The following is a 13,751-nucleotide window of genomic DNA, read 5'->3' on the forward strand; positions in this document are numbered from 1 at the left end:
TCCCAACCTCAGTATTACTGTTTGGGGGTCTGTATATAATTCCCACTAACGTTTTCTGCCCCTTGGTATTTTTCAGCTCTCTCCATACAGATTCTACATCATCAGAGCTAATATTCTTCCTTACTATTGTGTGAATCTCCTCTTTAACCAGCAATGCTACCCCACCTCCTTTTCCTTTTTTCCTGTCCTTCCTGAATATTGAATACCCCTGGATGTTGAATTAGAGGTAGAAACATAGAAGATAGGAGCAGGATTAGGCCATTCGGCCCCTCGAACCTGTTCCGCCATTTAATGAGATCATGGCTGATCATCCAAATTCAGTACCCTGTCCCTGCCTTCTTCCCGTATCCCTTGATCCCCATTAGCCTGAAGAAATATATCTAACTCCTTCTTGAATATGTTTAATGAATTGGCCTCAACTGCCTTCTGTTTTGAGAATTCCACAGGTTCACCACTCTCTGGGTGAAGAAATTCCTCCTCATCTCAGTCCTAAATGGCTTACCCCTTATCCTTAGACTGTGACCCCTGGTTCTGGACTCCCCCGCCATCGGGAACAGCCTTCCTGCATCTAGTCTGTCTAGTCTTGTTAGAATTTTATAAGCTTCAATGAGATCCCCTCTCATTCTTCTAAACTCTAGCGAATATAAGCCTAATCGACCCAATCTCTCTTCATACGTCATTCCTGCCATCCCAGGTATCAGTCTGGTGAATCTTTGCTGCACTCCCTCCATGGCAAGAACATCCTTCCTCAGATAAGGCGACCAAAACTGCACACAATACTCAAGGTGTGGTCTCACCAAGGCGCTGTACAACTGCAGCAAGACATCCTTGCTGCTGTACCCGAATCCTCTCGTTATGAAGGCCAACATACCATTTGCCTCCTTAAACGGCTGCTGCACCTGCATGCTTACCTTCAGCGACTGGTGCACAAGGACACCCAGGTCTCGTTGCACTTCCCCTTTTCCCAATCTATTGCCATTCAGGTAATAATCTGCCTTCCTGTTTTTGCCACCAAAGTGGATAACCTCGCATTTATCCACATTATACTGCATCTGCCATGCACCTGCCCAATTGCCCAACCTGTCCAAATCGTACTGGAGTTTCTCTGCATCCTCCTCACAGCACACACGCCCACCCAGCTTTGTGTCGTCTGCAAACTTGGAGATAATACATCTAGTTCCCTCGTCTAGATCATTAATATATCTTGTGAATAACGGGTCCTAGCACCGATCCCTGCGGTACCCCACTAGTCACTGCCTGCCACTCGGAAAAAGACCCGTTTATTCCAACTCTTTGCTTCCTGCCTGCCAACCAGTTTTCTATCCAAGCCAGTACCTTACCCCCAATCCCATGTGCTTTAACTTTGCACACTAGTCTCTTCTGTGGGACCTTATCGAAAGCCTTCTGAAAGCCCAAATACACCACATTCACTGGTTCTCCCTTATCTATTCTACCAGTTACATCCTCAAAAAATTCCAGTAGATTAGTCAAGCATGATTTACCTTTTGTAAATCCATGTTGACTTTGTCTGATCCTGGCACTGTTTTCCAAGAGCTCTGCTATTACATCTTTTATAATGGACTCTAGCATTTTCCCCACTACCGATGTCAGGCTTACCGGTCTATAAGTCCCCGTTTTTTCTCTACCACCTTTTTTAAATAGTGGGGTTACATTAGCTACCTTCCAATCCATGTAAGAAGTCACACAACACCATGTTATAGTCCAACAGTTTTATTTGAAATCACAAGCTTTCAGAGCGCTGCTCCTTCGTCAGGTGAAGTGGAGCCTACAGACACAGATTATATAGTCAGAGAATAATGCCAGATGATTACAGGTAATCTTTCTAACTGCCATTTATCACACCTCGGCAGAGAGATAATCACAGCAATTAAAGGTGTGAATGGTGTCCAAACAGGTCAGTCAGGAAAACATTACATCAAAGAACAATGATGGGGGTGTGTTGCATTGAGCAGTGTGTGAGGCTAGTGGTGCAGATGGTGGGATATGGTATTTGAAGATGCATTCACTCATCTTGACCACTCGTATGAGGTCGTTAAACTTCTTGTGGCACTGGATCCCGATCCTGGAGACAACAGTTGTCACACTGACAGCTTGAGCTATCTCCTCCCACAGTTTTCTGCTGTTCTGCTTTGAAAGCCTCCTGCCCCCGCCCCCCTGCGGGTAGAGGTCCTCCTGGCATCTTTGAACCCCCAGGGCCAAGGCCTTCGGTGCTGCATTGGAAAATCTCCTTGCCCTATCTCTTGGCTATTGGGCCATGGCCTTTTCCACACTGAAAATGAGGTGCTTCAGCAACAAAGCAACTCCCCTTTAAGTAGTGCAGAGACCCTAGGCCAAACATTATTGGCCAGTAGACTGCACCTGATATTGGCCCTCCTGTTCAGCGCTAAGCCAATCAGCAGCATGGTTAGTGCTGAGATCAGCGCTGCAATCTTTAGAATGAGCAGGCAGCACAAATTTTGCATGCTGACTGCACTACTTTGAATGGGCACATTGCACTTCGCACTGCCCACGCCCATTTTTGGGCCTTATCCAGTTTCTAGGCCAAGGGACCTTCATTAAGCGCACCTGGCTCAAAATGGTGTTGGGAGCACTTCCTGTGGATGTTGGGTGTGAGATATCCCCATGCAAAAGTTCTTGGTCTAGCGTCCATTTTACCAGCATGAAACCGGCTGCCGTGAGTTGAATTCCCCCCTTTTTCTATTGAGAATTTTTTAATTTCACACACTGTCATTTTTTCTTATCTCTCTGCTGCAGCTTTTATTCCCATGCCATTTACATCACCACCTACCTTTTTTCTCTTTCCTTTTCCTTCTTTTGAAGACTGTACCTATAGGTTCTTTTGTTTTCTTTTTGCAGTGATTGTGCTGCTTTTTGGTGGGGGTTAGAACAGAGATCTCACTGTCGTGAGGGAAGGATAGAGAGTACACGCTTTTACAGCAGTTAGAGCTTCATCTATTGATTGCTGACAACCTGACCAGTCAATAAACTATATATATAATATATATATTTATTTTTATATATATTTAAATACTGTGGGGGAAAAATTTGGTGGCGCCTCCTTTGGGGCGCTAACATCGCTGGGGCGCTAATTTTATTGCCCCAAAAAGCTTAGCACCCCTGCACTGTAAATTCAGTAGTAGTGGCCCAAGCAGGAGGCGGGGCGTTATTGGAAGCATTCCCCTCCTTCTTGGGGCGCTACCAATGAATTTTGCGGTGCTACGCGCAACAGTGCCATGCACATTGGCACGTAGCGCCGCATCATTGCAGGCCTCCCTCCCCTGATTAAAGGGGAGGGACCTAGCGCTGCGTGCACCAGGGCCCTGCTGGACCACCGGGGAGCGGGGTGGTAGCGATTGCGGCCAGCACCCCGAAGAAAAAAGGAGAAGGGGGCAGGTGCTGGTAGTCAGCCAAAAAGAATGGCCAGCCAACACCTGCCCTTTAAGTAGCGCCACCACGGCTGCAAAAACGGCACCCTGATCCTGTCGGACATATCATCCAGCGATAGGTCAGGGGGTGCAACCCAAGGTCATGTGAGCGGGGCGCTGCACACGGTGATTACATCATCGCCGGCGGCGTGCCGCAGGGCTGAATTTTCGTGGGAGGCGTTAGCGGCACCGCGCCCGAGCGCTAGGGGATTTGCTAGGGGAATGTCATTGGTGAAGCAGTTGAAGATGGTTGGACCTAGGACACTGCCCTGGGGAATTCCTGCAGCGATACAGAGAAAAGTTCCCTCTACACTGTCCCATCAAGCACTCCCAGGGCAGGTACAGCACGGGTTAGATACAGAGTAAAGCTCCCGTTACAATGTCCCATCATTATTCCCCTTGGGGGCGCTAATGAGAGATGCAGATCAACCCAATTTTTCCCCTTGTATGTACAAACTTTGCACTCATTTTGAGGTGCTAGGACCAGCAGAGGCTTCAGAGTTCCTCACAGTGGGGCCTTCAAAAGCAGGCGGGCCATAGATGAACAGGCATCTGAGGCCAATATAAAGAGAAAAAGAACATCACATTTTTGACAAATTATTGGCGAGAAGCACAACAGGCTCAGAGTCAGGGGTGGGGGGGGTGCGGGGGCGGTTAGCAACAAAAACATTGATCGAAACAAAAGCCTTCAAAATACTTAAATGGCACTAAATTAAAACATAATCACAGAGCCCTTCAGAAATAGAGCTGTATGGGAGACATCATTGGAAGTCCTTTGCTTGATGAATCATGATCTTAGCATTAATATAATTGAATCTTTATGCCCATTGTTTTTAAAACATGCTTTTGAATACCTTTGTCCTCACACAGCAAAATGAAGGCAGTGGAATAGGAATAAGTTTATAGTACCATCCCTGATCTGGTTTCACTTATCAATAATAAAATCAAAATAAGTAAAATACTTTTCATTTTTAACAGTCTGATAGTGATCAAATAAGATTGTGGTATACTGATCATTGCATCACACAGGAAAAAAATACTCCAGGTAATCTCTTTTTTTGTTTTAATTTTAGAAAGGAGGATTATTATGATTCGAGAAAATGTTATAGTTTTCAGAAAATGTAGTTTGAAATTCAATGACATATAATATCACAAAATGTATGATTGACAGTTGAAACAGGCATTTAATTATCTTCCCTTTTTGTTGTACTCTACTTTTGACGCAGTATTGCAACAACAACATCAACTTGCATTTATATAGTGCCTTTCACATAGTAAAATGACCCAAGACACTTCACAGGAGCGTAATCAGACAAAAATTGGTACTGAGCCAATATTATAATGTGTCTAAATGTTTGGTCAAATAGGTTTGTTTTAGGGAGCGCCTTAAAGGAGGGAAGAGGCAGAGAGGTTTAAAGAACGCATTCCAGAGTATAGGGCCTCAACAGCTTAAGGTAAGCCTGCCAATGGTGGGGCAAAGGAAGTGGGTGATGAACAATAGGTCAGACTTGGTGGAATGCAGAGTTCTCGGGATTGTAGAGCTGGAGGAGGTTACAGAGATAGGAAGGGGCAAGGCCATAGAGGGATTTAAACCCGAGGAGAATTTTAAAATTGAGGCGTTGATGGAAATGAGGCCAGAGGCCCAATATCGGTACGCCTTGTGCCTCACCATTCAGAGGCAAGGAACGTTCTCTGTGCCCCCCACGTTCCCATAAATGGGTGCACCCTATTTCTAGGCTGTTATCTGGATTCTTTATATAGAGATAGCCTTCCTGATAAACTTGTCAATCTCAGGTTGCTGTGTCTCATAGATGTCACAGCAACTGGTCCATACACTATAGCCCCGATTCTAACTCGGGGCATGAATCGGACGGACGAGGGGTTGGGGTGAACGGGATGCCCACATGATGTCGCAAATGTAAGGACCAGGCGATTCGTAACTCCCGGACGTCATTTCAACATGATTGACAGGCTTTCCACCTGATCGTGTCAGAAATTGGGCAGCCCGCCCACATGACGCACGCAATTCCCAGCGGGCCACCTGAGGCCTATTTAAAGTGGGGAATCACCTCTTAAAGCAAGGTTGCATTCCCTGTTTTGAATTTCAGTTGAACAACGCTGAAAATTGCCCACATAAGCCTTCATGCCAAAAGTAATTTCTAGGCCATCATTTCCATTCAGTCGTGAATGCCAGGATATCAATTTGTGCTGGTTTAAGAGATTTAATTTAAATATAATACACAGACGCAGACACACACGCACATACAATTTGTCTTGGTTAAATAGTTAGTTCAGTTTGTGTACTGGCAATAGATATTGGCAGAGTTCAATGCCCCAGTCAGAAGGTTCTGCGTTCAGGTCTGACTCCAGAGACTTGAACATGGCCCTGAATTTCCGATCAGAGGCTTCCTACATTCAAATGCCTCTGATTGGAAAAAATCTATGCACTTACCTGCTGGCTCCATAGGTCCCGAGACTTCCGATCCTGGGCCTCTCCACTATGAAATGCGCAGAGTCCCAGGTATCCCGGGGTGCATGTGGTTCGCAAGCGCCCCTGGGATCACGTGGGCCATGGGGAACCAATCAAAGAAGGGAATCCCCCTTCACACTTTTGACAGGTCTCTATGCACAGATCTGTCAAAAGTATGAAAGACTTGCATTTATATAGCGCCTTTCACGACCACCGAACGTCTCAAAGCACTTTACAGCCAATAAAGTGTTGTCACTGTTGTAATGTGGTAGCCAATTTGCACACAGCAAGCTCCCACAAACAGCAATGTGAAAATGACCAGATAATCTGTTTTTGCTATGTTGGTTGAGGGAGAAATATTGGCCAGGACACCAGGGATATCTCCCCTGCTCTTCTTTGAAATAGTGCCATGGGATCTTTTACATCCACCTGAAAAAGCAGATGGGGCCTCAATTGAACATCTCATTTGAAAGATAGCACTTCTGACAGTGCAGACACACCCTCACCACTGTCACTAGCGTGTCAGCCTAGCTTCATGTGCGCAAGTCCCTGGAGTGGGACTTGAACCTGCAACCTTCTGACTTAGAGGCGAACTGAGCCACAGCATGTGAATGGGAATCATATTTAAAAACACAGTTAAACATTAAATAAATTTTAAAAACACCATCACACTTTTAAAATGAGTTACAATTACATTAAATTAAATATTTTAAACAAAAATTTAATTTTTTGAAAAAAATAATTAAAGTTTTTTACGGGGCTAAAAATAAACTTACCTTTATTAAAAGTATTTAAAAATTATAAATGAGTGAAAAACATTTTTTTTTACTTTTTTAAACTCTTATGGCGTAAGGCCTGCTTTTACCAGATGTAAGATTTCTAAGGGTTTTCAGCAGGCGGAGGTTCTGCAGAAAGCGGAACTCTCCATCCGCAGAGGCTCTTCTCCAGGGCAGACGTCCGATCTGTCAAGAGGATTCTTGACAGATTGGAAATGCCGGTTTTCAGCGCATGCGCTTCGCATGCCTGAAACCGGCACTTCCGATGTCCCTACGGGTATGTACACAGCTTGTACACACCCGTAGGCATCAGAAAATACGGGCCAATGATTCTTGTATATACTTAATGACTCAGCATCCACAGTCCTTTGGGGTAGAGAATTCCAAAGATTCACAACCTTCTGAGTGAAGAAATTCCTCCTCATCTCAGTTTTAAATGGCCTACCCCTTATCCTGAGACTATGTCCCCTAGTTCTAGACACTCCAACCAGGGGAAACAACCTCTCAGCATCTACCCTGTCAATCCCTCTCAGAAACTCTTATGTTTCAATGAGATCACCTTTCATTCTTTTAAACTCAAGAGAGTATAGGCCCAATCTACTCAATCTCTCCTCATAGGACAGCCCTCTCATCCCAGGAATCAATCTAGTGAACTTTTGTTGCACCACCTCTAAGGCAAGTTTATCTTTCCTTAGATAAGGAGACGAAAACTGTGCATAGTGCTCCAGGTGTGGACTCACCAAAGCCTTGAATAATTGTAGCAAGACTTCCTTACTCTTGTACGCCAACCCCCTTGCAATAAAGGCCTGCATGCTAATTATCTGTGTTTCCTGTATGAGGACACCCGCATTTCTCTGGGAGGATCGGCAAATTGACCATGGCTTTGTGGTATAGGAGGCCATTCAAGTGGGGGGAGCGAAAAGGAACATGGTAGTCGTAGGGGATAGTATAGTCAGGGGGACAGATATTGTTCTCTCCAGCTGCAACTGGGAGTCCTGAAGACTATGTTGTCTGCCCCGTGCCAGGGTTAAGAACAACTCCTCGCGGCTGGAGAAGAACTTGGAGGAAGAGGGGCAAGATCCAGTTGTTACGGTCCATGGAGGAACCAACGACATAGGTAGAACTAGGAATGAAGTTCTGCTGCGGGAGTTTGAGGAGTTAGGGTCCAAATTAAAAAGCAGAACCTCAAAGGTATTTATGGGTTACTACCTGAGCCACGGGTAATTGGCATAGGGACAAACAAAAAGGGTTTAAATGCACGTCTGAAAGAGTGGTGTGGGAGGCAAGGGTTTCAATTCATGGGGCACTGGCACCAGTAATGGGGAAAGAGGGAGCTGTTCCGTTGGGACAGACCCCAGTTAAACCGTGCTGGGACCAGCGTCCTGGCGAATCGAATAACTACAATGATAAATAGGGCTTTAAACTATTATGGGGAAGGGAGGTAAGGGTCAATTTATAAGTCTAAAGAGAAATGTCATGTCTGTAGAGTAGAGTAGTGACTTGGGTAAAATCAAGCAGATTATTGTGTCAGGAATGGACAGAGAGTTAACAATGTTAATAGGGCATTAGCAACTAAGGCCACATCAGGGAAAAATAGTAAAAAGTTCAAATTAAAGGCGCTATACCTGAATGCACGAAGCATTCGTAATAAGAAGATGAATTAATGGCACAAAGATAAATGGGTTCGATCGAGTAGCCATTACTAAGACATGGTTGCAGGGTGACCAAGGTTGGGAACTAAATATTTCAGGGTACTTGACTTTTGGAAAAGATAGGCAATCTGGAAAATGAGGTGGTTTAGCCCTGATAATAAAGGATGAGATAAAGGCAGTAGAGAGTAAGATTCTTAGCCCAGAAAATCAGAATGTAGAATCCGTCTGGGTGGAGCTACGAAATAAGGGCAGAAAACACTGGTGGGAGTAATTTATAGACCCCCTAACAGTAATCATAGGGTTGGACAGTGTATTAATCAAGACATTAGAGAAGCATGTAATAAGGGTAATGCAATAATCCTGGGGACTTTAACCTTCATATAGACTGGACAAGCCAAATTGGCAAAAGTAGCTTGGTGAACGAGTTCATGAAATGCATTCGAGACAGTTTTCTAGAACAATATGTTGAGAAACCAACTAGAGAACAGGTTATTTTAGATCTAGCATTGTGTAATAAGACAGGATTAATTAGTAATCTTATAATGAAGGATCCTCTGGGGAAGAGTGATCATAATATGATAAAATTTCATATTGTGTTTGAAAGTGATGTGGTTAAGTACGAAACTAGGGTCTTAAATTTAAACAAAGCCAATTATGGAGGTATAAGGGGTTATTTTTCTGAGGTAGATTGGGAAATTAGATTAAAAGATATGATGGTAGATAAGCATTGGCAAACATTTAAGGAAAAAATGTATAATTCTTAACAAATATACAGGCCTAGAAATTGGGTTGGGGCGCCAAAGTGGCGCAAAAGTCGCCTGAGCGCAGGATTTAGCGTAGCGATTGGAGTAATTCCGATCGCCAGAAATTCAGTTTCAGTGCTGCTCGAGGGACACGGGGCGAGGCTCGAGGTGCTCCGCGTCCCTCTTAGGGCACTGAAACTGATTATCGCAGCGCAACGTGCCGCAGCGCCACACGCTGCGGCACGGCATGCTGCGGTACTGCAGGCCTTCCTCCCACTGTTAAGGGGGAGGTGCCTGCAACAGCGCGATCCCCGATCGTGAATGCCGGCAAATGAGCCCGGCACCAAGGAGAAGTGCCGGGCTCTCGGGAAACAGCCGGCAATGCCGCGGGGGGGGGTGGGGTTAGGAGGCCGGGGACGGAGGTACTGGCAGGCGGCCGCCGAAAAAGCGGCCGCCCCGCACCTCCACCTTAACTTGCGCCGCTGCCGGCACAGTAAGGCCCCGTGAACTGGGCGCGGGTAGTGAGCGGCGCAAGTGCGGCGTTCGCTACCAAATATCGCGAACGGGGCACGAATGGGGCGCTGCGCACACCGATGACGTCATCGGTGGTGGCGCAGCGCAAAAGCCTAACGCCACCATTAGCGCCCCTACTGAATATCGCGGGAGACGCAGCCAGTGGCGCTACAGCCACTGACTGCCTCTTTAGGCGCTAACAGGTGGCGCTACTCACCCAATTTCTCCCCCACAGTCCCTTGAGGAATAAAAACTCCACTGGAAAAGTGGTACAGCCATGGCTAAAGGATGACCAAGAAACTGATAAAGAGGAAGAAATTAGAATACGAGAGTAAACTAGCAAGAAATATAAAAACATATTATAAGAGCTTTTACAATTATATAAAAAGGAAGCGATTAGTGAAAGTAAATGTGGGTCCCTTAGAGACAGAGACAGCAGAAATTATAATGGGGAATAAGAAAATGGCAGAGATGTTAAACAAATATTTTGTTTCTGTCTTCACAGTAGTGAACACAAAGAACCGGAAATTGTGGGGAACTAAGGGGGAGAAATTTGGCATGTTAGCGCCTCCCATTAACGCTGGGGGCACTAATGGGACGCTAATGGGTTTGCGGTGGGGCACGGCAAATCCAACACCACACGTGAAATTCACCTGGGATTTAGCGCTGGCACTGACAGTTAGCGCCTAGGCCATTAGTTCCTGGCAGATCGTGATGTTGTAGGGGGCATCTTTTAACTGATTTAAGGTAATTTCCCTGGTCTTGCAGCCTTTGCCTGCACTCTGACCAATTCCAATCTTTTACCTGGTTTACGGTAATTCACCTGGTCAGGCAGCCTGCTGCTACACTGTAAACCAAATTCCAATAAACCAATTTTCAAACAGCGGTTTCGAATCGCTACCCCACCTTCCAGTTCTGACTGAAGGACTTATAATTAATGATATTAAAATGGACAAATGGTCTGGATGAGAGAAAAATCAAACTTTATTACACTGTGGGGTTTCTGTGATTCTGTGATTCTGTGAAAAGAAACTATACCACACGAACACAGTAATTACAGTAAAATTGCTTAAATGGAGGAAGGCAGACGGCAAAACGAGGGGTAAGTGGCTACAATGTTAATTTAACAATCTTAGCAATACCCCCTTAATTACCACCCCTAACTCCTTACTAGGTTGCCTTGCTGAGGAGTCAGAAACCCTGCTCACCTGTGGCCCAGCGAAGTAAGAGCTAAGAGAGAGAGAGATAGCTTCTCAGGAGCTATCTTTATACCTGGAAAAGTCTGTCTGCAAAATTCGCGCCCAAAGTTCCAATACACAAGAGAAACGCTGATGATTGGTTGATTCAAAGTGGTTGGAATGGGTTAATGTGTCTGCACTGTGGGGCCGAAATGTTCTCGCCCACATCCGGAGCTCACCTGGGCTAAAACAAAAGGGAATGCAACTGCCCTATTGTCCAGAATGATGAGTGCTTCAAAAACCCATTCAATTCCTAAACTGTTGCATTAAAAATCCGTCCCATGGTTTCAGTATCTCATTGTCTGTGAGTGCTTTGAATGGCTGTGTAAACAGAAGCAGTTTCACTCGATTGTCCTGCGGTTAGTCTCAAGTGGGCTAATCTCTTATGTCAATAAGCAACTTCAAGTGCTTCGGAAGGGAACCTCCCTTTGATTGGCAGGTCTTTGACTGCCACTGTATCCTCCCACTTTTTCACAGACAACTCGAACTGCTTTTTTTTCAAGCCCCATTGTTCTTGGCCAATGCTTTCTGTGGCCATTTTAAAAACCTTTTGTGATTGCCCAAACTCCAGGGAACAATTTTATTAATAAAAGTACTGTCTTAAGGTGTGTGAATATTTTCCACAGAGCTCCACGAGTCCGGTGTTGTCCACGTTCTTTCCATCTCAGAGCAGTCTTTTGTGGTTCTAGGCACATTTTAAAACATTGTAGACAAGTCACATCACCCAATTCTTCGTCCACGATGTGGACCAATATTTTCAATCTTCAGGGAAAAATAGGGGAATTTTGCGAAACCCCTACAATGTCAATGCATTTGGAATGCCCCATTAACGGCCCAGGTGCAAAATAAACTGTCGCCCCCCCCTGCTTTAGCGCCTGGCCTGAACAACAGCAGGAAGAGGAGGTGTTATGCATTCGGATGGCCGCTGTAGGAGCGGTATTTAAAGGGATCAACATCCACTTTCATTTTAGTGGCCAATCAATGCTGCTTTCTCAGCTTCAGTGAGTTAAACATTTCTTACTTTCAGGAGTGTTCTGCTTGCTAAAAATTTGTCACTTTCATTCTGCTAAGATTTCAAAGTTCTATACTTGGTTTCATTGGTTACTGGCACTTGACCTCGCCCTCCAGCATCAACATCAGAGGCAGTGGAGGCAGAGACAAAGATTGGAATATGTGGCCAGAGGGAGGAGGGCCAACAGCGCTCTCAACAGGAGGCCTTACCCTCCCAGGGTATTCTGGGAGTACTTCTACATAAATTTAACTGAGGAGCAGTGTCTTAGAAGGCTCCGCTTCAGCAAGGAGGTGGTCACAGAGCTCTGCAATCTCCTGCAGCCAGACCTCCAGCCTCAGATCAGGACCACCACGGCTCTCTCAGTGGCGTCAAGGTCACCGTCGCCCTCAATTTCTACACCAGCAGATCCTTCCAGTCTGCAGCAGGAGACATAGCTAACATCTCGCAGTTCGCTGTCCATTGCTGCATCCGGGAGGTCAGAGAGGCTCTCTACAGAAGGAGAAGGGACTACATTTCCTTCCCCATCACCAGAGAGAAGCAGGATGAGTGTGCATGTGGCTTTGCCAAGATAACGGGCTTCCCCATGGTGCAGGGCGCCATTGACTGCACCCACGTCGCTTTGCGGGCACCGCATAACAATCCTGAGATCACCTGTAACCGCACAGGCTACCAGTCACTTAATGTGCAGTTGGTGTGCAACCACAGACAGCGACTTCTCAATGTGAATGCCCGTTATCCTGGCAGCAGCCACGATGCTTTCATCCTGTGCCAGCACTCTTCCAGCTTCCACGTCAAGCTCGCGGCTGGCTGATCGTAGACAAGGGCTAGCCACTCTCCACCTGGCTCATTACTCCCCTCCACAACACCAACACTCCTGCCCAGCACTCATATGATGAGAGCCATGCTGCCCCCAGGAACATCATCGAGCAGACCATCGGAGTGCTCAAGCAATGGTTCCACTGCCTTGACCCCTCGGGAGGAGCCCTTCAGTACTCGGCTGAGTGGGTGTCCCTTTTCATAGTGGTGTGCTGCATGCTGCACAACTTGGTCATCATGAGGGGCCAGCCCTTGCCACCAGGCATAGCGGGACCACCTCAGGAGGAGGAAGAGGGAGAGGAGGAGGATGAGGAACAGGAGGAGGAACAGCAGTGAGGGAGGCAGCTACTCAATTGGCATTCTGTAAGGGCGGTCTGTGACCACCTCATCCGACTGCAGTTCCAATAATTCTACCCCACATATATGTTGCCCACCACATCCCCATCATTCCGTCCATTTCGCAAGCCATATCACAGTGCAAAGCTGAAATGAGAGACAGCACAAATTCTACAAAATTCAATTAATAAATTTATCAACATTCAGTAAACATATACAACAACAATATTAACTAATCACACTTGTCCAAACACTTACTTCCCCTCTTTACAGTGCCTTTTCCTAATCTACTGCTCCCACATAGTGGTTGGTGGAAGGCTGCTGAGTGTCGGTGCCAGAGACTACAGATGGCCTTGCAGGATGCCCTCGACCAGCTCTGAGCCTGGAAGGCCCAGTTGTACACTGCACCACCTCAGGCTGGGCATTGGCAGTCTGGCCTGGCTGGATGACAGGCAGCAACAAGGGCAATGGCAGAGTGGCATTGGTGGGAGCAGAAATGCTGTCATCCTGAGAGAGGACAGCAGGTTCCTGCTCCACTGACACACTGCCACCCCCCCGGGGCAGCATCTCAGCATCCCATTGTTGGCCTGCTGTGACACCGTGAGATCCCTGGTGGACTGTGGTGAACCCAGCAAAGATGGCAGCAGTCAGAGCTTGCGTGGCATCAAGCTGAGACTGCATGAGAGCAGTCTGAGACTCAATGGCATCAACCATTGACTGCATTACAGCACTAAGACATTGCGTGGTTT

General features: G+C 46.3%; 1 protein-coding gene across 1 annotated transcript in view; it reads left to right on the forward strand.

Annotated features, from left to right (window-relative positions):
• LOC147109109 (cation channel sperm-associated auxiliary subunit beta-like) overlaps positions 1–13,751 on the forward strand; it is a 556,551-nt gene that overhangs the window by 186,572 nt on the left and 356,228 nt on the right. The window contains exon 10 of the mRNA XM_086002719.1: positions 4,425–4,491. Within this exon, the coding sequence (XP_085858845.1) occupies positions 4,425–4,491 (67 nt within the window). The remainder of the gene's footprint in view (positions 1–4,424; positions 4,492–13,751) is intronic.

Source organism: Somniosus microcephalus, chromosome 12 (assembly GCF_052327205.1).
Source record: "Somniosus microcephalus isolate GS21.2 chromosome 12, FLI_Smic_1.0, whole genome shotgun sequence".
NCBI classification, from domain to species: Eukaryota; Metazoa; Chordata; class Chondrichthyes; order Squaliformes; family Somniosidae; genus Somniosus; species Somniosus microcephalus.